This window comes from Ranitomeya imitator, chromosome 2, assembly GCF_032444005.1.
Source record: "Ranitomeya imitator isolate aRanImi1 chromosome 2, aRanImi1.pri, whole genome shotgun sequence".
In the NCBI taxonomy this organism is placed as follows: Eukaryota; Metazoa; Chordata; class Amphibia; order Anura; family Dendrobatidae; genus Ranitomeya; species Ranitomeya imitator.
This window is the reverse complement of record NC_091283.1, coordinates 838425442-838449856: the sequence shown is the minus strand read 5'-3', so window position 1 is coordinate 838449856 and position 24415 is coordinate 838425442. Positions and strand designations below refer to the sequence as shown.

General features: G+C 47.5%; 1 protein-coding gene across 1 annotated transcript in view; it reads right to left on the bottom strand.

Annotated features, from left to right (window-relative positions):
- The window catches only part of SORCS3 (sortilin related VPS10 domain containing receptor 3), a 770211-nt gene that overhangs the window by 413207 nt on the left and 332589 nt on the right, over window positions 1–24415 (bottom strand). The window contains exon 4 of the mRNA XM_069754246.1: window positions 19459–19617. Within this exon, the coding sequence (XP_069610347.1) occupies window positions 19459–19617 (159 nt within the window). The remainder of the gene's footprint in view (window positions 1–19458; window positions 19618–24415) is intronic.

Here is a 24415-nt window from a genome sequence, read left to right as displayed (position 1 = left end):
AGTCCTGTGTTCCTGCTGTCCTAGCCAGTCCTGTTTCCAGCCGTGCTCTTCTGCCAGTCCTGCCTAATGCCCGCACCAATCCAGGTGTTCCTGTCTCCCAAGTGGGATCAGCAGCCACAGCCAGACACCACCCTGGAGTAGCACCTGTCAGCTGCCTGCTGCACAAGCCTGTCCTCACCATCAGAGGCTCCAGTGAAAACCCAGGCAGCTGTCATAGTCACGCCCCTTCCAGGGTAGTCTGGTTTGTGGCACAGTGGGGCCACAAAACCCCCGACCTCACGCCCACCAGTCAGGGCGTGAGCGTAACAGAGTACAAAGGAGGGCAACAAAATTAATAAAGGGGATGGGAGAACTACAATACCCAGATAGATTAGCGAAATTAGGTTTATTTAGTCCAGAAAAAAGACGACTGAGGGGCGATCTAATAACCATGTATAAGTATATAAGGGGACAATACAAATATCTCGCTGAGGATCTGTTTATACCAAGGAAGGTGACGGGCACAAGGGGGCATTCTTTGCGTCTGGAGGAGAGAAGGTTTTTCCACCAACATAGAAGAGGATTCTTTACTGTTAGGGCAGTGAGAATCTGGAATTGCTTCCCTGAGGAGGTGGTGATGGCGAACTCAGTCGAGGGGTTCAAGAGAGGCCTGGATGTCTTCCTGGAGCAGAACAATATTGTATCATACAATTATTAGGTTCTGTAGAAGGACGTAGATCTGGGGATTTATTATGATGGAATATAGGCTGAACTGGATGGACAAATGTCTTTTTTCGGCCTTACTAACTATGTTACTATGTTACTATGTTACTATGTTAAACTAAAGCGACCATGATTCTCGGAGATTGATAAGCATATCATCATTGAAAAAGTTGGAGATTTACAAAGCTGTAGATCTCTTATTAACTCCAAATGTTTCAAAAGACAAGTTTTCCTGCAGGACCCCATGCATATTAAACAAAAGTCAGCAAAAACAAGCCAATATCACCAGGCTTGGCTATTGAACAATGTGGAGGGAACAGAGGAGCCTGAAGGGAAAAGAGGAGTTTGGAGAAGCAGAGAGCAGTCTGGAGGAGCAGAGAGCAGTCTGTCAGTAACTGAGGAGCTTGGAGGGGACAGGGGAACATGGAGGGGATAATGTAGACTGTCTGGGAAAGTAGTCTGGAGGAGCATAGAGGAGTTTGGAGGAGCATATAGAAGTCTGGAGGAGCAGAGAGGATCCTGGAAGAGTATAGAGGATTCTAGAGGAGACAGAGGAACCTGGGAGGATACAGCAATCTAGAGAAGCAGATATTAGTATGGAGGGAATAGAGTAGTCTGGAGAAGAAAAAGGAATCTGGAGAAGCACAGAGCAGTGCATCAGTTACTGAGGAGCTTGGAAGGGACAGGGGAACATGGAGGAGATAAAGTAGACTGGCGGGGAAAGAGTAGTCTGGATGAGCATAGAGGAGTCTGGAGGAGCATATAGGAGTCTGGAGGAGCAGAGAAGATTCTGGAAGAGCAGAGAGGTTTATGGAGGAGTCTGGAGGGGATACAGGAATCTAGAAAAGCAGAGATTAGTATAGGAGGAACAGAGTAGTCTGGAGAGGAAGAATTAATCTGGAGGAGCAGAGAGCGGTCTGTCTCTGAAAGAGGAGCTTGGAGGGGACAGGGGAACGTGCGGGGGATAAAGTAGACTGAAGGGGAAAGAGGAGTCTGGAGGAGCATAGAGGAGTCTGGAGGAGCATAGAGGAGTCTGGAGGAGCAGAGAGGAGTCTGGAAGAGCCTCTAGGGGACAGAGGATCATGGTAGAGACAGAGGAGCCTGGAGGAGACAGAGGAGCCTGGGGGGATACAGGAATCTAGAGAAGCAGAGATTAGTATGGAGGGAACAGAGTAGTATGGCGAGGAAAAGGGAATCTGGAGTAGTAGAGAGCCGTCTGTCAGTTAAAGAGGAGCTTGGAGAGGACAGGAGAATGTGGAGAGGACAAAGTAGACTGAAGGGAAAAGAGGAGTCTGGAGGAGCATATAGAAGTTTGGAGAAGGCAAGGGAGCCAGGAGATGACAGAGGGGTCTGGAGGGTAAAGAGGTGTCTGGCAGCAGCCCTCTCATAGACAACACAGGGACTCTCAGCCAAGTTTTCCCGTGTATGGGACACTCGGGAGCAATATCTGTCAATAGAATTATCTAATATGCATGGGGGGCTCCAGACCCCCAGATGGTAAGTATCTGTAGGTGTTAGGAGCATATGCCTGGAGTATTGGGAGTCAGAGGGGGCCATCCTGCCATTACCAGGGGATTTAGATATATACTGAGTGCATTCAAGTCAATTTTTGTTTTCTAAATTGCCAGAATTTGAGTTTAGGGACCCCGTATAAAGGAAACAAAAGCAATTGCATATTTAGGTCACTTAGTATGCCATACTAGACTATACAAAGAAAACTCATGTAGAAGATCATTACAAAATAAGAGAAAAAAATGGCAAAATAGGATCCTAAAATACAAGGCAAAAGATGAAGACCTGGGAATAGATTTCATGGTCAAGTTTTGTTGAATGCCCCTTCTGGCCAAGAGAGCGGAAAGGCTACACCATGTATAAATGATGATGAGTAGCCTGGACTTCTGCTGACTCTCACACCTAACAATTTCTTTGAAGTTTGATATCGCTCCTCTTGACTCTGCGTCTATTATATTGCTGTAGATGTACAGAGATATCGTGAATCTTACAAGAAGAAAAAGGTTACACACCATAGATGGTTTTCATTGCATCTCGAGGTCAGAGAGCATCAGATCTGGATCCAAACATAAAACGTGTGTAATGATTAAAGATGAAAGAGAAAAGTAATGCTCATGCCCCATGCTGCAACAAAACAACAACATGTAATAAAATGTGGCAATGTAACAAGCAGACGATTTATTGGAAAAGACCATTCAGCCCACTTGGCTTTGTTTTTGACAACCACAATGTTCCGGACAAACCACCGTTTACAGTGTCCTGTTCCTAGGACATCAACTAACCATCTGGGATCTACAGAGGAAGCCAATACTGAGTGTTCATTTCCCTTGTATTGACCCAACATGGGATGGAAAGTATTACAATATTCCCTTCTATATGAACGTGTGGGGTCCTGCAGAGAGTTATTTATCCTGGATCGTGGATAAGGGTCCAAAATGGAGACCTCGGTCTATTATCTTCTAGATTCCCCACAGGGTGTACGACAAAGGGTTTTCTACACCACCGAATGTCGTAACATGGTAAAAAGTCTCTCTATGAAAGATAGAAAAAGTCGAGAGGAATCCAAACCATGACAAAGTATCTAAAAGTATCTAAGAGCCAAGTTCTTCTAGAATGTCAGAACATCTCCAACTATCTCAGCAATATCGGTAAATAGAGTGCAGGGGTAAGAGTTGTTCCCGTTCGCTGGCTCAGGTGAGGGAACTATAATGGGTTTTACATTGCAATGGTTCAAGTTACACTTCTTAGACATCTAGCTATGGAATTCACATGCGTTGAAAGAAAAATTAGAAATCCCGTCCTGCCACGAGGAATCACAGGGTATACGCTGCGATTATTCATCTAATAGTTGAAGAGTAACATAACGTATTTATGAAGGATGATCGGCAGCTTACTGACACTGATAATTCCTCAGGCTCCAATTCTTTCCCCTATTTATGGAAACTGAGGACATGATGAAGGGGCTCCACACTTGATTTAGCTTAAGAAATGGAAATGAAAGGGTTATTGAGAGGGCGCTCCTTCTGTAATGAGTTTTGTAATCAAGGCATCTATTTTAATTTCAAATTGACTTGATGAGGGCTAATTACTAAACTAAATACCTGCTACTAATGAGGATTATAAAAAACATTCATCACCAGCTCCATTTACATCCTGATCATCGAGGGGGAAATAGTCACAAACTGGATAAATATAGTGATGTGTGCTGGAAATACGCGTCCGATGGGACGAATAGTGATCTACGGGTGTGAGTACGGGTGTCATTATCCTGTACCCCGAGTGTCAGTGTCATTATCCTGTACCCCCAGTGTCAGTGTCATTATCCTGTACCCCGAGTGTCAGCGTCATTATCCTGTACCCCGAGTGTCAGTGTCATTATCCTGTACCCCGAGTGTCAGTGTCATTATCCTGTACCCCGAGTGTCAGTGTCATTATCCTGTACCCCGAGTGTCAGTGTCATTATCCTGTACCCCCAGTGTCAGTGTCATTATCCTGTACCCCGAGGGTCAGTGTCATTATCCTGTACCCCCAGTGTCAGTGTCATTATCCTGTACCCCGAGTGTCAGCGTCATTATCCTGTACCCCGAGTGTCAGTGTCATTATCCTGTACCCCGAGTGTCAGTGTCATTATCCTGTACCCCGAGTGTCAGTGTCATTATCCTGTACCCCGAGTGTCAGTGTCATTATCCTGTACCCCCAGTGTCAGTGTCATTATCCTGCACCCCGAGGGTCAGTGTCATTATCCTGTACCCCCAGTGTCAGTGTCATTATCCTGTACCCCGAGTGTCAGTGTCATTATCCTGTACCCCCAGTGTCAGTGTCATTATCCTGTACCCCGAGGGTCAGTGTCATTATCCTGTACCCCCAGTGTCAGTGTCATTATCCTGTACCCCCAGTGTCAGTGTCATTATCCTGTACCCCGAGGGTCAGTGTCATTATCCTGTACCCCCAGTGTCAGTGTCATTATCCTGTACCCCGAGTGTCAGCGTCATTATCCTGTACCCCGAGGGTCAGTGTCATTATCCTGTACCACCAGTGTCAGTGTCATTATCCTGTACCCCGAGTGTCAGTGTCATTATCCTGTACCCCCAGTGTCAGTATCATTATCCTGTACCCCGAGGGTCAGTGTCATTATCCTGTACCCCCAGTGTCAGTGTCATTATCCTGTACCACCAGTGTCAGTGTCATTATCCTGTACCCCGAGTGTCAGTGTCATTATCCTGTACCCCCAGTGTCAGTATCATTATCCTGTACCCCGAGGGTCAGTGTCATTATCCTGTACCCCCAGTGTCAGTGTCATTATCCTGTACCACCAGTGTCAGTGTCATTATCCTGTACCCCGAGTGTCAGTGTCATTATCCTGTACCCCCAGTGTCAGTATCATTATCCTGTACCCCGAGTGTCAGTGTCATTATCCTGTACCCCCAGTATCAGCGTCATTATCCTGTACCCCCAGTGTCAGTGTCATTATCCTGTACCACCAGTGTCAGTGTCATTATCCTGTACCACCAGTGTCAGTGTCATTATCCTGTACCCCGAGTGTCAGTGTCATTATCCTGTACCCCCAGTGTCAGTATCATTATCCTGTACCCCGAGTGTCAGTATCATTATCCTGTACCCCGAGTGTCAGTGTCATTATCCTCTACCCCGAGGGTCAGTGTCATTATCCTGTACCACCAGTGTCAGTGTCATTATCCTGTACCACCAGTGTCAGTGTCATTATCCTGTACCCCGAGTGTCAGTGTCATTATCCTGTACCCCGAGTGTCAGTGTCATTATCCTGTACCCCGAGTGTCAGCATCATTATCCTGTACCCCGAGGGTCAGTGTCATTATCCTGTACCCCCAGTGTCAGTGTCATTATCCTGTACCACCAGTGTCAGTGTCATTATCCTGTACCCCGAGGGTCAGTGTCATTATCCTGTACCCGAGTGTCAGTGTCATCATCCTGTACCCCGAGTGTCAGTGTCATTATCCTGTACCCCGAGTGTCAGTGCCATTATCCTGTACCCCGAGTGTCAGTGTCATTATCCTGTACCCCCAGTGTCAGTATCATTATCCTGTACCACCAGTGTCAGTGTCATTATCCTGTACCACCAGTGTCAGTGTCATTATCCTGTACCCCGAGTGTCAGTGTCATTATCCTGTACCCCCAGTGTCAGTATCATTATCCTGTACCACCAGTGTCAGTGTCATTATCCTGTACCCCGAGTGTCAGTGTCATTATCCTGTACCCCGAGTGTCAGTGTCATTATCCTGTACCCCCAGTGTCAGTATCATTATCCTGTACCCCGAGTGTCAGTGTCATTATCCTGTACCCCGAGTGTCAGTGTCATTATCCTCTACCCCGAGGGTCAGTGTCGTTATCCTGTACCACCAGTGTCAGTGTCATTATCCTGTACCACCAGTGTCAGTGTCATTATCCTGTACCCCGAGTGTCAGTGTCATTATCCTGTACCCCGAGTGTCAGTGTCATTATCCTGTACCCCGAGTGTCAGCATCATTATCCTGTACCCCGAGGGTCAGTGTCATTATCCTGTACCCCCAGTGTCAGTGTCATTATCCTGTACCACCAGTGTCAGTGTCATTATCCTGTACCCCGAGGGTCAGTGTCATTATCCTGTACCCGAGTGTCAGTGTCATCATCCTGTACCCCGAGTGTCAGTGTCATTATCCTGTACCCCGAGTGTCAGTGCCATTATCCTGTACCCCGAGTGTCAGTGTCATTATCCTGTACCCCCAGTGTCAGTATCATTATCCTGTACCACCAGTGTCAGTGTCATTATCCTGTACCACCAGTGTCAGTGTCATTATCCTGTACCCCGAGTGTCAGTGTCATTATCCTGTACCCCCAGTGTCAGTATCATTATCCTGTACCACCAGTGTCAGTGTCATTATCCTGTACCCCGAGTGTCAGTGTCATTATCCTGTACCCCGAGTGTCAGTGTCATTATCCTGTACCCCCAGTGTCAGTATCATTATCCTGTACCCCGAGTGTCAGTGTCATTATCCTGTACCCCGAGTGTCAGTATCATTATCCTGTACCCCGAGTGTCAGTGTCATTATCCTGTACCCCCAGTGTCAGTATCATTATCCTGTACCCCCAGTGTCAGTATCATTATCCTGTACCACCAGTGTCAGTGTCATTATCCTGTACCCCGAGTGTCAGTGTCATTATCCTGTACCCCGAGTGTCAGTGTCATTATCCTGTACCCCCAGTGTCAGTATCATTATCCTGTACCACCAGTGTCAGTGTCATTATCCTGTACCCCGAGTGTCAGTGTCATTATCCTGTACCACCAGTGTCAGTGTCATTATCCTGTACCCCGAGTGTCAGTGTCATTATCCTGTACCACCAGTGTCAGTGTCATTATCCTGTACCCCGAGTGTCAGCGTCATTATCCTGTACCCCGAGTGTCAGCGTCATTATCCTGTACCCCAGTGTCAGTGTCATTATCCTGTACCCCCAGTGTCAGTATCATTATCCTGTACCCCGAGTGTCAGTATCATTATCCTGTACCCCCAGTGTCAGTATCATTATCCTGTACCCCGAGTGTCAGTGTCATTATCCTGTACCCCCAGTGTCAGTGTCATTATCCTGTACCCCGAGGGTCAGTGTCATTATCCTGTACCACCAGTGTCAGTGTCATTATCCTTTACCCCGAGTGTCAGTGTCATTATCCTGTACCACCAGTGTCAGTGTCATTATCCTGTACCCCGAGTGTCAGTGTCATTATCCTGTACCCCGAGTGTCAGTGTCATTATCCTGTACCCCGAGTGTTAGTGTCATTATCCTGTACCCCGAGTGTCAGTGTCATTATCCTGTATCCCAGTGTCAGTATCATTATCCTGTACCCCGAGTGTCAGTATCATTATCCTGTACCCCGAGTGTCAGTGTCATTATCCTGTACCCCGAGTGTCAGCGTCATTATCCTGTACCCCCAGTGTCAGTATCATTATCCTGTACCCCCAGTGTCAGTGTCATTATCCTGTACCCCGAGGGTCAGTGTCATTATCCTGTACCACCAGTGTCAGTGTCATTATCCTGTACCCCGAGTGTCAGTGTCATTATCCTGTACCACCAGTGTCAGTATCATTATCCTGTACCCCCAGTGTCAGTATCATTATCCTGTACCCCCAGTGTCAGTGTCATTATCCTGTACCCCGAGGGTCAGTGTCATTATCCTGTACCACCAGTGTCAGTGTCATTATCCTGTACCCCGAGTGTCAGTGTCATTATCCTGTACCACCAGTGTCAGTGTCATTATCCTGTACCCCGAGTGTCAGTGTCATTATCCTGTACCCCCAGTGTCAGTATCATTATCCTGTACCCCGAGTGTCAGTATCATTATCCTGTACCCCGAGTGTCAGTATCATTATCCTGTACCCCGAGTGTCAGTGTCATTATCCTGTACCCCCAGTGTCAGTATCATTATCCTGTACCCCCAGTGTCAGTGTCATTATCCTGTACCCCGAGTGTCAGTGTCATTATCCTGTACCCCCAGTGTCAGTATCATTATCCTGTACCCCGAGTGTCAGTATCATTATCCTGCACCCTGAGTGTCAGTATCATTATCCTGTACCACCAGTGTCAGTGTCATTATCCTGTACCCCGAGTGTCAGTGTCATTATCCTGTACCCCCAGTGTCAGTATCATTATCCTGTACCCCGAGTGTCAGTATCATTATCCTGTACCCCGAGTGTCAGTGTCATTATCCTGTACCCCGAGTGTCAGTGTCATTATCCTGTACCCCGAGTGTCAGTGTCATTATCCTGTACCCCCAGTGTCAGTATCATTATCCTGTACCCCGAGTGTCAGTATCATTATCCTGTACCCCCAGTGTCAGTGTCATTATCCTGTACCCCCAGTGTCAGTGTCATTATCCTGTACCCCAGTGTCAGTGTCATTATCCTGTACCCCGAGTGTCTGTGTCATTATCCTGTACCCCGAGTGTTTGTGTCATTATCCTGTACCCCCAGTGTCAGTGTCATTATCCTGTACCCCCAGTGTCAGTGTCATTATCCTGTACCCCGAGTGTCAGTGTCATTATCCTGTACCTCCAGTGTCAGCGTCATTATCCTGTACCCCGAGTGTCAGTGTCATTATCCTGTACCCCGAGTGTCAGTGTCATTATCCTGTACCCCCAGTGTCAGTGTCATTATCCTGTACCCAGAGTGTCAGTGTCATAATCCTGTACCTCCAGTGTCAGTGTCATTATCCTGTACCCCGAGTGTCAGTGTCATTATCCTGTACCCCGAGTGTCAGTGTCATTATCCTGTACCCCCAGTGTCAGCGTCATTATCCTGTACCCCGAGTGTCAGTGTCATTATCCTGTACCCCGAGTGTCTGTGTCATTATCCTGTACCCCGAGTGTTTGTGTCATTATCCTGTACCCCCAGTGTCAGTGTCATTATCCTGTACCCCCAGTGTCAGTGTCATTATCCTGTACCCCCAGTGTCAGTGTCATTATCCTGTACCCCGAGTGTCAGTGTCATTATCCTGTACCTCCAGTGTCAGCGTCATTATCCTGTACCCCGAGTGTCAGTGTCATTATCCTGTACCCCGAGTGTCAGTGTCATTATCCTGTACCCCCAGTGTCAGTGTCATTATCCTGTACCCAGAGTGTCAGTGTCATTATCCTGTACCCCCAGTGTCAGTGTCATTATCCTGTACCTCCAGTGTCAGTGTCATTATCCTATACCCCGAGTGTCAGTGTCATTATCCTGTACCCCGAGTGTCAGCGTCATTATCCTGTACCCCGAGTGTCAGTGTCATTATCCTGTACCCCCAGTGTCAGCGTCATTATCCTGTACCCCGAGTGTCAGTGTCATTATCCTGTACCCCCAGTGTCAGTGTCATTATCCTGTACCCCGAGTGTCAGTATCATTATCCTGTACCCCCAGTGTCAGTATCATTATCCTGTACCCCCAGTGTCAGTATCATTATCCTGTACCCCCAGTGTCAGTATCATTATCCTGTACCACCAGTGTCAGTGTCATTATCCTGTACCCCGAGTGTCAGTGTCATTATCCTGTACCCTGAGTGTCAGTGTCATTATCCTGTACCCCGAGTGTCAGTATCATTATCCTGTACCCCGAGTGTCAGTGTCATTATCCTGTACCCCCAGTGTCAGTATCATTATCCTGTACCACCAGTGTCAGTATCATTATCCTGTACCCCCAGTGTCAGTATCATTATCCTGTACCACCAGTGTCAGTGTCATTATCCTGTACCCCGAGTGTCAGTGTCATTATCCTGTACCCTGAGTGTCAGTGTCATTATCCTGTACCCCCAGTGTCAGTGTCATTATCCTGTACCCCCAGTGTCAGTATCATTATCCTGTACCCCCAGTGTCAGTATCATTATCCTGTACCCCCAGTGTCAGTATCATTATCCTGTACCACCAGTGTCAGTGTCATTATCCTGTACCCCGAGTGTCAGTGTCATTATCCTGTACCCTGAGTGTCAGTGTCATTATCCTGTACCCCGAGTGTCAGTGTCATTATCCTGTACCCTGAGTGTCAGTGTCATTATCCTGTACCCCGAGTGTCAGTGTCATTATCCTGTACCCCCAGTGTCAGTATCATTATCCTGTACCCCCAGTGTCAGTGTCATTATCCTGTACCACCAGTGTCAGTGTCATTATCCTGTACCCCGAGTGTCAGTGTCATTATCCTGTACCCCCAGTGTCAGTATCATTATCCTGTACCCCGAGTGTGAGTTTCATTATCCTGTACCCCGAGTGTCAGTGTCATTATCCTGTACCCCCAGTGTCAGCGTCATTATCCTGTACCCCCAGTGTCAGTGTCATTATCCTGTACCCCGAGTGTGAGTTTCATTATCCTGTACCCCCAGTGTCAGTGTCATTATCCTGTACCCCCAGTGTCAGCGTCATTATCCTGTACCCCCAGTGTCAGCGTCATTATCCTGTACCCCGAGTGTCAGTGTCATTATCCTGTACCCCGAGTGTCAGTGTCATTATCCTGTACCCCGAGTGTCAGTGTCATTATCCTGTACCACCAGTGTCAGTGTCATTATCCTGTACCCCCAGTGTCAGTGTCATTATCCTGTACCCCGAGTGTCAGTGTCATTATCCTGTACCCCCAGTGTCAGTGTCACTATCCTGTACCCCGAGTGTCAGTGTCATTATCCTGTACCCCGAGTGTCAGTGTCATTATCCTGTACCCCCAGTGTCAGTGTCATTATCCTGTACCCCGAGTGTTTGTGTCATTATCCTGTACCCCCAGTGTCAGTGTCATTATCCTGTACCCCGAGTGTCAGTGTCATTATCCTGTACCCCCAGTGTCAGCGTCATTATCCTGTACCCCGAGTGTCAGTGTCATTATCCTGTACCCCGAGTGTCAGTGTCATTATCCTGTACCCCGAGTGTCAGTGTCATTATCCTGTACCCCGAGTGTCAGTGTCATTATCCTGTACCACCAGTGTCAGTATCATTATCCTGTACCCCGAGTGTCAGTGTCATTATCCTGTACCCCCAGTGTCAGTGTCATTATCCTGTACCCCGAGTGTCAGCGTCATTATCCTGTGCCCCGAGTGTCAGTGTCATTATCCTGTACCACCAGTGTCAGTGTCATTATCCTGTACCCCGAGTGTCAGCGTCATTATCCTGTGCCCCGAGTGTCAGTGTCATTATCCTGTACCACCAGTGTCAGTGTCATTATCCTGTACCCCGAGTGTCAGTGTCATTATCCTGTACCCCGAGTGTCAGCGTCATTATCCTGTACCCCGAGTGTCAGTGTCATTATCCTGTACCACCAGTGTCAGTGTCATTATCCTGTACCCCGAGTGTCAGCGTCATTATCCTGTACCCCGAGTGTCAGTGTCATTATCCTGTACCCCGAGGGTCGGTGTCATTATCCTGTACCCCCAGTGTCAGTGTCATTATCCTGTACCCCGAGTGTCAGTGTCATTATCCTGTACCCCCAGTGTCAGTGTCATCATCCTGTACCCCGAGTGTCAGTGTCATTATCCTGTACCCCCAGTGTCAGTGTCATTATCCTGTACCCCGAGTGTCAGCGTCATTATCCTGTGCCCCGAGTGTCAGTGTCATTATCCTGTACCACCAGTGTCAGTGTCATTATCCTGTACCCCGAGTGTCAGCGTCATTATCCTGTGCCCCGAGTGTCAGTGTCATTATCCTGTACCACCAGTGTCAGTGTCATTATCCTGTACCCCGAGTGTCAGTGTCATTATCCTGTACCCCGAGTGTCAGCGTCATTATCCTGTACCCCGAGTGTCAGTGTCATTATCCTGTACCACCAGTGTCAGTGTCATTATCCTGTACCCCGAGTGTCAGCGTCATTATCCTGTACCCCGAGTGTCAGTGTCATTATCCTGTACCCCGAGGGTCGGTGTCATTATCCTGTACCCCCAGTGTCAGTGTCATTATCCTGTACCCCGAGTGTCAGTGTCATTATCCTGTACCCCCAGTGTCAGTGTCATTATCCTGTACCCCGAGTGTCAGTGTCATTATCCTGTACCACCAGTGTCAGTATCATTATCCTGTACCCCGAGTGTCAGTGTCATTATCCTGTACCCCCAGTGTCAGTGTCATTATCCTGTACCCCGAGTGTCAGCGTCATTATCCTGTGCCCCGAGTGTCAGTGTCATTATCCTGTACCACCAGTGTCAGTGTCATTATCCTGTACCCCGAGTGTCAGCGTCATTATCCTGTGCCCCGAGTGTCAGTGTCATTATCCTGTACCACCAGTGTCAGTGTCATTATCCTGTACCCCGAGTGTCAGTGTCATTATCCTGTACCCCCAGTGTCAGTGTCATTATCCTGTACCCCGAGTGTCAGTGTCATTATCCTGTACCCCGAGTGTCAGCGTCATTATCCTGTACCCCGAGTGTCAGTGTCATTATCCTGTACCACCAGTGTCAGTGTCATTATCCTGTACCCCGAGTGTCAGCGTCATTATCCTGTACCCCGAGTGTCAGTGTCATTATCCTGTACCCCGAGGGTCGGTGTCATTATCCTGTACCCCGAGTGTCAGCGTCATTATCCTGTGCCCCGAGTGTCAGTGTCATTATCCTGTACCCCCAGTGTCAGTGTCATTATCCTGTACCCCGAGTGTCAGTGTCATTATCCTGTACCACCAGTGTCAGTGTCATTATCCTGTACCCCGAGTGTCAGTGTCATTATCCTGTACCCCGAGTGTCAGCGTCATTATCCTGTACCCCGAGTGTCAGCGTCATTATCCTGTACCCCGAGTGTCAGCGTCATTATCCTGTACCCCTAGTGTCAGTGTCATTATCCTGTATCCCGAGTGTCAGTGTCATTATCCTGTACCCCGAGTGTCAGTGTCATTATCCTGTACCCCGAGTGTCAGTGTCATTATCCTGTACCCCGAGGGTCGGTGTCATTATCCTGTACCCCCAGTGTCAGTGTCATTATCCTGTACCCCGAGTGTCAATGTCATTATCCTGTACCCCGAGTGTCAGCGTCATTATCCTGTACCCCGAGTGTCAGCGTCATTATCCTGTACCCCTAGTGTCAGTGTCATTATCCTGTATCCCGAGTGTCAGTGTCATTATCCTGTACCCCGAGTGTCAGTGTCATTATCCTGTACACCGAGTGTCAGTGTCATTATCCTGTACCCCGAGTGTCAGCGTCATTATCCTGTACACCTAGTGTCAGTGTCATTATCCTGTACCCCGAGTGTCAGCGTCATTATCCTGTACACCGAGTGTCAGTGTCATTATCCTGTACACCGAGTGTCAGTGTCATTATCCTGTACCCCGAGTGTCAGTGTCATTATCCTGTATCCCGAGTGTCAGCGTCATTATCCTGTACCCCCAGTGTCAGCGTCATTATCCTGTACCCCGAGTGTCAGTGTCATTATCCTGTACCCCCAGTGTCATTATCCTGTACACCGAGTGTCAGTGTCATTATCCTGTACCCCGAGTGTCAGTGTCATTATCCTGTATCCCGAGTGTTAGCGTCATTATCCTGTACCCCCAGTGTCAGCGTCATTATCCTGTACCCCGAGTGTCAGTGTCATTATCCTGTACCCCCAGTGTCATTATCCTGTACCCCTAGTGTCAGTGTCATTATCCTGTATCCCGAGTGTCAGTGTCATTATCCTGTACCCCGAGTGTCAGCGTCATTATCCTGTACCCCCAGTGTCAGCGTCATTATCCTGTACCCCGAGTGTCAGCGTCATTATCCGGCACCCCGAGTGTCAGTGTCATTATCCTGTACCCCGAGTGTCGGTGTCATTATCCTGTACCCCGAGTGTCAGTGTCATTATCCTGTACCCCCAGTGTCAGTGTCATTATCCTGTACCCCCAGTGTCAGTGTCATTATCCTGTACCCCTAGTGCAATGTCATTATCCTGTACCCCGAGTGTCAGTATCATTATCCTGTACCCCGAGTGTCAGTGTCATTATCCTGTACCCCGAGTGTCAGTATCATTATCCTGTACCCCGAGTGTCAGTGTCATTATCCTGTACCCCGAGTGTCAGTGTCATTATCCTGTACCCCGAGTGTCAGTATCATTATCCTGTACCCCCAGTGTCAGTATCATCATCCTGTTCCCCCAGTGTCAGTATCATCATCCTGTACCCCGAGTGTCAGTATCATTATCCTGTACCCCCAGTGTCAGTATCATTATCCTGTACCCCCAGTGTCAGTATCATCATCCTGTACCCCGAGTATTAGTGTCATTATCCTGTACCCCGAGTATTAGTGTCATCATCCTGTACCCCGAGTGTCAGCGTCATTATCCTGTACCCCGAGTGTCAGCGTCATTATCCTGTACCCCCAGTGTCAGTGTCATTATCCTGTACCCCGAGTGTCAGCGTCATTATCCTGTACCCCCAGTGTCAGTGTCATTATCCTGTACCCCGAGTGTCAGTGTCATTATCCTGTACCCCGAGTGTCAGTGTCACTATCCTGTACCCCGAGTGTCAGTGTCATTATCCTGTACCCCGAGTGTCAGTGTCATTATCCTGTACCCCCAGTGTCAGCGTCATTATCCTGTACCCCGAGTGTCAGTGTCATTATCCTGTACCCCGAGTGTCAGTGTCATTATCCTGTACCCCGAGTGTCAGTGTCATTATCCTGTACCCCCAGTGTCAGTGTCATTATCCTGGAGTATAATACAGGATGTAACTCAGGATCAGTAATGTAATGTATGTACACAGTGACTGCACCAGCAGAATAGTGAGTGCAGCTCTGGGGTATAATACAGGATGTAACTCAGGATCAGTAATGTAATGTATGTACACAGTGACTGCACCAGCAGAATAGTGAGTGCAGCTCTGGAGTATAATACAGGATGTAACTCAGGATCAGTAATGTAATGTATGTACACAGTGACTGCACCAGCAGAATAGTGAGTGCAGCTCTGGGGTATAATACAGGATGTAACTCAGGATCAGTAATGTAATGTATGTACACAGTGACTGCACCAGCAGAATAGTGAGTGCAGCTCTGGAGTATAATACAGGATGTAACTCAGGATCAGTAATGTAATGTATGTACACAGTGACTGCACCAGCAGAATAGTGAGTGCAGCTCTGGAGTAAATACAGGATGCAATTCAGGATCAGTAATGTAATGTATGTACACAGTGACTGCACCAGCAGAATAGTGAGTGCAGCTCTGGAGTAAATACAGGATGTAACTCAGGATCAGTAATGTAATGTATGTACACAGTGACTGCACCAGTAGAATAGTGAGTGCAGCTCTGGAGTATAATACAGGATGTAACTCAGGATCAGTAATGTAATGTATGTACATAGTGACTGCACCAGCAGAATAGTGAGTGCAGCTCTGGAGTAAATACAGGATGCAATTCAGGATCAGTAATGTAATGTATGTACACAGTGACTGCACCAGTAGAATAGTGAGTGCAGCTCTGGGGTATAATACAGGATGTAACTCATGATCAGTAATGTAATGTATGTACACAGTGACTGCACCAGCAGAATAGTGAGTGCAGCTCTGGAGTATAATACAGGATGTAACTCAGGATCAGTAATGTAATGTATGTACACAGTGACTGCACCAGCAGAATAGTGAGTGCAGCTCTGGAGTATAATACAGGATGTAACTCAGGATCAGTAATGTAATGTATGTACACAGTGACTGCACCAGCAGAATAGTGAGTGCAGCTCTGGAGTATAATACAGGATGTAACTCAGGATCAGTAATGTAATGTATGTACACAGTGACTGCACCAGCAGAATAGTGAGTGCAGCTCTGGAGTATAATACAGGATGTAACTCAGGATCAGTAATGTAATGTATGTACACAGTGACTGCACCAGTAGAATAGTGAGTGCAGCTCTGGAGTATAATACAGGATGTAACTCAGGATCAGTAATGTAATGTATGTACACAGTGACTGCACCAGCAGAATAGTGAGTGCAGCTCTGGGGTATAATACAGGATGTAACTCAGGATCAGTAATGTAATGTATGTACACAGTGACTGCACCAGTAGAATAGTGAGTGCAGCTCTGGAGTATAATACAGGATGTAACTCAGGATCAGTAATGTAATATATGTACACAGTGACTGCACCAGCAGAATAGTGAGTGCAGCTCTGGGGTATAATACAGGATGTAACTCAGGATCAGTAATGTAATGTATGTACACAGTGACTGCATCAGCAGAATAGTGAGTGCAGCTCTGGAGTATAATACAGGATGTAACTCCGGATCAGTAATGTAATGTATGTACACAGTGACTGCACCAGCAGAATAGTGAGTGCAGCTCTGGAGTATAATACAGGATGTAACTCCGGATCAGTAATGTAATGTATGTACACAGTGACTGCATCAGCAGAATAGTGAGTGCAGCTCTGGAGTATAATACAGGATGTAACTCCGGATCAGTAATGTAATGTATGTACACAGTGACTGCACCAGCAGAATAGTGAGTGCAGCTCTGGAGTATAATACAGGATGTAACTCAGGATCAGTACAGGATAAATAATACTAAATACTGAACTTTTTATGTGCATTAATTCTGGCTGTTTTACCTTCCACAGAATGTAACATTTTTATATCTCTTGGATGTCATGTTAGATTATTTTATTTGCCAGATAAATGTGGAGCTTTTTTGATTAAACTCTTTTACGACTGATATAAACAGAAAGTCTTGGAATATCATAGGAGTCGTAGAGAGATATAAGACCGTTCCTCGCTGTGTGATGAGAGCGCCTGCACTTATCGTCCTTTTACCTAACCTTCCTGCACTTTATATTAGAGATGTTTAAGCTTCATAGGCAAAACTAAAAATGCTTTATGCCGTCTTTGTGAATGTAAGGGCATCATTACGCTCGCGTGCGCAGACATTGATAGAAAGTAATGGAGTGGCGCAGCGCTCGCCTCTGCTATGTTTATGGCTCCCGTGAAGCCGCCGCTCTCATGCCATCTTTATGCGCGGGTGTCAGCAGAAAAGACTGATCATGGCCGAGGAGCCGGGGAGAACATGGAGCTGATGAGAGAATTGATCAATACGGACTGTCACATCCCGGCCCTGGAGATGGGCTCCAATATGGATGTAGAGCCGTCCGCGGCACATATGACGACCCCGATCCTCGCTGACTTACAGCATGAAACTTCCATACTCTGAGTAAATCAGCTGCGAGGTGTGACAGCGCGGCGTCTGACGATTGTGTATCCCATGCATTCTTTATCTAAAAGCTCGGATAGATCATCTATGTGCAGGTAACTTATTTTCTTGCACCATCCAGGGACACTTTTAGCTGGGAAAGCCGATAACTGCATCTTATCGTGTATATCAGCGACTGACGGACCTGAGCGCAGCAGTAAAGCTCCCACAGCAGAGCTCTAAAACATGTGCTACAGCAGAGGGCGAGCAGCTCAGGAAAACCTGCTCTGCGGAAAACTAAAAGCATGGGTCTCGTGTAGGTATCACCGCGTCGTCTGGATAGCAGGTCCACGGTGACGTCATTATGACGCACTCATGATGTCAGAAGAGGCGTCCAGGATCACAGCAGGGAGGAGGACCCAACATGGCCACTCACCAGGGGTCTACAAATCATTTGCTCATCTTTACTGTGGATCGATTGCTCATAAAACTTTTCAAAAATCCTGTTGGAAGAAATGTTTATCATCCCCCTTGCTATGCAGCAGCCAGATATAATTCCCTCTTTACTCCCTGATTATGTCACAAGCCTCAAACATATATCTATAGTGTAAAATGGGGAGTGAAGAAGGAGAGGAGGGAGATGCAGCTGCAAGGATTCCATCTCTGAGCTGTGAGAGGGGAGAGGAAGAGCAGCAGGATGGGCTCAGTCACACATCTCATCTAGGATATTGCCCCAGGATAAGCCATTCAACTCATCAGGCGTGCAATTGGCATAATGGGCACCATGGAGAATAAGAGTATCCCACTCAGGACCACCATCGATGAGCCACAACAACAAGCAAGCGGCTGCTTTTTGCTCTAGCAGATCCAGACCTACCATGTATTAGTTGCACATCTACTCATGGTAATGGCCGCCCTATAATATTACACTTCCTGTACTCTTATATGCCATAATTGACTTCATACCAGTGGCAGACGAGAAGCTTGGACCTCTACACGGGTGGTGGGAAGAAGTGACGTCATTACGTCCACCTGGTCAATGTTGCCTACTTATAGCTACTGGAACCCAACAGGGGAAGAAGATTGATCAGTCTGAACTGAGGAGAAGCTTTATGGATAGCGGGCGGTGGGTCAGAGGAAAGAAGAGGAGGCTCCAACCAACAAGACTCTGGAGGAAGAGAAGCTGACAAAGGAGACAAGAGTCTACAAGTCCTTGGGTGTCAATAAAGTCATCCTGTGGGAAAGAAAGGGCCACCAAGAAGAGTTGCAACAGTCAACCACACTTGGAGTGCCCGGCGTCATGTAGAAGGGGGACTGACGGGCAGGTGAGTTCCTCTTTACCAGACACCAGAGTTGAGTCAAATTTGATGTTTGCAAATTCGAAGGAAATTCTAAAGGAATTCATTCGAACATGAAAGGGTTTTTAAAAAATTCTTATACCCGCCTCCTCAGTCCTCCTGACCCACCGCCCCCAGTTCTCTGAATGTTTCTTCTACCTTGGGTCTTTTATATTCTATTATTCTTCTATCTTCCTTCTGGTTTTGGTCATCCATTCACGAGACACCAAGCCAGAAGCTTTTTTTATCTGTTTTTTGTCCCTTCGTAATCCAGAAACATGGAGGCCGACCGTCATTTTGCTGAATTCGCCCAAAGCAAATCACAAAAAAATTCAGTCTTGTGAAAACATTTTTTTGGGAATATTCAAGGTGAATTTGACTTGCTTCAAATGAATTGGCTCATCTTTACGATACACTTAGGTTTAATATATGTATGGTGCATGATTAGCGTGTAATTAGCACATCATTATCTACGTATGCTGATGAGCCTATTTCACAGACAATAATTAGCATCTGATGTCCCCATATTAGCGGGTTCCACTATGTTCCGCTAGAAACAGGCTCAGATTCATCCTTAGCAATGCCCTGCTGTGATTGGCTAGGATCTGACCTCTTGGACCCCAATCAATATGCAGAATATTGGGTTCGGAGCCTCTGGATGTTCCCTTACTTGCCGCCCTAATTTAGCCCCATCACTCCCGATATTACATATCTCACTTCTATGAGACTCAGATTGTGCAGAGAGTTCAGCTCTGGAGGTGTCTCCAGAATTATAGTGGCTCGGACACCAGCGCTTGTTCGCGTCAGGCATTGTGTTTTACCTTCTGGTCCAGGCTGTACGCCAGCACCCAGTCCTCCTGCTTGGGGTGGAAGAGCAGGCTCTGAATGTAGAAATTGAGTCTGTATTTCTGGTAGGTGGCTCCAGCGTCGGAGCTGATCAGTATGCTGCTCTCCATGTCCGGATCGCTCAGGAGCATGATCTAGAAGACAAAAATAAAATCTCCATTACAAGGCATCAACATAATCAAGAAAATATTCTGCAAACATTGTTTGTAATCATGGCATTACAGAATTAGGGCACTGCAGAATAAGTAACACTTGGTTCCTGGGGCCCCGAGGCCCTACTGCTACATAAGAAGACACCTGTATAATGAGTGACACGTGGTAGGTGAAGCGCTGGTGCACACGTTGCATTTAGGCTAAAGAAATTCACACCTCTGAGCCAAGCTTTGCCAGCACTGAAGGTGGTAGACAACCATTTTTTGTTATAGTGTCTAACTTATCACTTGCAATGAAGCATCTGCTCTTGCTCTGGTGTGACTGATAGCAGCAACCAACCCAACCCCGATACCGGAACAGTGGACAACCACTGACTATCAAGAGCATCCTACAACACCTGCCGTGTACCGGGAACACCCCACAAACAAGACCAGCCATGTACTGGGAACACCCCACAAACAAGACCTGCCGTGTACCGGGAACACCCCACAAACAAGACCTGCCGTGTACCGGGAACACCCCACAAGGCCTGCCATATACCAGCGACACCCCACAAACAAGACCTACTGTATACCAGGGACACCTCACAAGACTTGCCGTATACCAGGAACATCCCACAAGGCCTGCCGTATACCAGGGACACCCCACAAACAAGACCTACTGTATACCAGGAACATCCCACAAGACTTACCGTATACCAGGAACATCCCCACAAGGCCTGCCGTATACCAGGGACACCCCACAAACAAGACCTGCCGTGTACTGGGAACACCCCACAAGGCCTGCCGTATACCAGGGACACCTCACAAACAAGACCTGCCATATACCAGGGGCACCCCACAAACAAGACCTGCCATATACCAGGGGCACCCCACAAACAAGACCTACTATATACCAGGAACATTCCACAAGACCTGCCGTGTACCAGGAAAACCCCATAACAGCTTCTGTATACTGGCATCACTCCACTAGACATAGGTATACCGAGAACCTCCCAAAAGATCTGCCATATACTGGGAACACCCCACAAGACCTGCTGTATACCGGGAACACCTCTCAAGATCTGCCACATACCGGGAACACCCCACAAGACCTGCCGTATACTGGGGACACCCCACAAGGCCTGCCCTGTACCGGGAACACCCCACAAGACTCGTTGTTTTAGAGATTTATAAGGAATGTCTATACATACATTCATTATTCCTGCTTCCAACACAGTGCTCCTTGATGCCTCATAAGTTGCACCTCTGTCACCAGATAATAAATGATTGCTCTGATTTTTAGTTGTCTCTGAGCTGGTGGGCAGATACTAACTGTAATGATGTCTCCCATACACAACACGCAGACATGAGGGACTCTTGCTCTCCTGCCTCTATGTAGCACATGTTCAGAAGCAGCAGCAGCATGGAGGTTATAATACACCAGTCCTGAGCAGTGTAGCTGTGAATCCAGCTATGGGGGTGAGATAAACACTTTTTAGAAAGCTGCAGCATGAGTCAGGGTGTAGCTATAAAAAAGAAGTGGCTCATGAGTGGAGAAACACGCAGATTTATATGTGAAGATTAGGGTTGAGCGACCTTGACCTTTTTAGAGTCGAGCCGGGTTTCGCGAAACCCGACTATCTTAGAAGTCGAGTCGAGTGGAATCGGCCGATTATCACGAAAAGTCAGGTATCGCCCGAAACACGAAACCCAATGCAAGTCAATGGGGGAGCATAGTCGGCAGTGAGTGGAGGCCAGGAAAACACCTACACTGCCCATTTTAATGGCAAAAACATCCATTCTTGTTACAGAAGCTTGTCAATCGTAATTTACCTTATAATAATAGTTAGGCATTGGAAATTGGGGGTCATTTGGCTAAAGTTGTGCGGGGTAGGGCTGGTTCAAGTAATTAGTGGGCCCAGGAAATCTGGACCACGTCACGGCAGTGGAGCAGGGAGAGGTAAGTATTTCAACTTTGCAAGTGCTGTGAACCTGAGCAAGCAGGGGGGGCCCACTCGTTGGCATTGGCACTGGCACAGGGCCCCTCAAAGTACAGCGGTGTGTTTGCACGGCGGGGGCGCCTCCCACCGGCAGCAACACTTTTGCGTACTATGAGAGGCCCTGTGCCAGTGACGTCGCCAACTAGTATTCCTCCCCCCACCTGATGAAGGAACCTGCACTTTCATCTGCACCTTCCTCTTTGTCCCCGTGTAAGGTGGTATGGTATGCGGGAAGAGGAACCTGACTTTCAGCAGGGTCACAATCTTGCTGTGTAGCGTGCACGGGGAATTTTGCGTTATGGGTCAATGTACCAGCCGACTCATCTATCACTGGCTGGGCAATGGGCAGGATGAGGAGGAAACACAGATATAGGCCCAAAGAATAAAGTTGGCTAAATGCAATTCAAAATTGGTAACACAGGACTAACCAGGGGGCATTGCAGTGGAGGACAACTGGAATGAGAGGCTGACACAGAGAGTAGGCCCAAATCAGTAAGTAGTCGAAATGCAGTTCAAAATTGGCAACCGTAGTAAACAGGCGGCACAGCTTTGTTTAGTGGAGGAGAACAGCAAGGAGTGGCAGACACCGATAGTAGGCCCCAACCCAACTAGTAGGCCAAATGCAGTCTGACATTAACAACTACTTAACGAGAGCCTGAAAATGGAATTTCAGGACAGGAAACCAGGAGAACAGCAAGGAGCGGCAGACACCGATAGTAGGCCCCAAACCAACTAGTACGCCAAATGCAGTTGTTCCATTTAACAACTATTTAACAAGAGCCTGAAGATAGAAGCTCAGGAAAGGCAACCTGGAGAACACCATGGAGTGGAACACACCATCTCTCTACACCCCATACCCAATTTGTAGGCCTAATGCAGTGTAGTTTCCAACAACTACTAAACGAGAGCCTGAAGATAGAAGCTCAGGAAAGGCAACCTGGGGAACACCTTGGAGTGGAACACACCGTCTCTACACCCCATACCCAATTTGTAGGCCTAATGCAGCGTAGTTTCCAACAACTACTAAACGAGAGCATTAAGATCGAAGCAATGGCGAGGAAACCTGGGGAACACCTTGAAGTGGAACACACCATCTCTCTACACCCCATACCCAATTTGTAGGCCTAATGCAGCGTAGTTTCCAACAACTACTAAACGAGAGCCTGAAGATAGAAGCTCAGGAAAGGCAACCTGGAGAACACCTTGGAGTGGAACACACCGTCTCTACACCCCATACCCAATTTGTAGGCCTAATGCAGTGTAGTTTCCAACAACTACTAAACGAGAGCATTAAGATCGAAGCAATGGCGAGGAAACCTGGGGAACACCTTGGAGTGGAACACACCATCTCTCTACACCCCATACCCAATTTGTAGGCCTAATGCAGCGTAGTTTCCAACAACTACTAAACGAGAGCATTAAGATCGAAGCAATGGCGAGGAAACCTGGGGAACACCTTGGAGTGGAACACACCATCTCTCTACACCCCATACCCAATTTGTAGGCCTAATGCAGCGTAGTTTCCAACAACTACTAAACGAGAGCATTAAGATGGAAGCAATGGCGAGGAAACCTGGGGAACACCTTGGAGTGGAACACACCATCTCTCTACACCCCATACCCATTTTGTAGGCCTAATGCAGTGTAGTTTCCAACAACTACTAAACGAGAGCCTGAAGATGGAAGCAATGGCGAGGAAACCTGGGGAACACCTTGGAGTGGAACACACCATCTCTCTACACCCCATACCCAATTTGTAGGCCTAATGCAGCGTAGTTTCCAACAACTACTAAACGAGAGCATTAAGATGGAAGCAATGGCGAGGAAACCTGGGGAACACCTTGGAGTGGAACACACCATCTCTCTACACCCCATACCCATTTTGTAGGCCTAATGCAGTGTAGTTTCCAACAACTACTAAACGAGAGCCTGAAGATAGAAGCTCAGGAAAGGCAACCTGGAGAACACCTTGGAGTGGAACACACCCTCTCTCTACACCCCATACCCAATTTGTAGGCCTAATGCAGTGTAGTTTTCTACAACTACTAAACGAGAGTCGGAAGACCGAAGCAATGTGGACGAAACCTGGGGCACACCTTGGGGCGGCAGACACCGTTAGTAGGCCCTACCAAAGTTGTACCCGAAATGCAGTTGTAAAATTCCTAGAGGCTGAAAACAAGACTATTGACGCTCAGCTTTTTTCAAAGGAACACAGCTGTATTGAGTGGCGCAGACAGACACAGGTAGTAGGCCTTAAACCAAAAATGTGGCTCACTGCAGCTTAAAAAAGGTTACAAGGGTACACAGGCAGCATTGCTCTGGGCAGTGGAGGACAATTTCAATAGTGGACCGCAGACAGACTTTGTACGCCTACTATTAAAAAAAGGATGCTCTATGCAATTAAAAATAGGTTCCAGGGGTACACTGGCAGCAGTGGTCTGGTCAGTGTAGTAGTAGTAGAAAGAAGGGACCGCAGACAGGCTTCGAAGGCCTAACATAAATAAAATTGGGCTGGCTGTAGGCAATTTAAAATTGGTTCCAGGGGTACACGGGCAGTAGAATGGTCAGTGGAGGCCTAGTGGAAGGAGGGACCGCAGACAGGCTTCAAAGGCCTAACATAAAAAAATTGGGCTGTAGGCAATTTAAAATTGGTTCCAGGGGTACACGGGCAGCAGTAGAATGGTCAGTGGAGTCCTAGTGGAAGGAGGGACCGCAGACAGGCTTTGAAGGCCTAACATAAAAAAATTGGACAGGCTGTAGGCACTTTATAATTGGTTCCAGGAGTACACGGGCAGCAG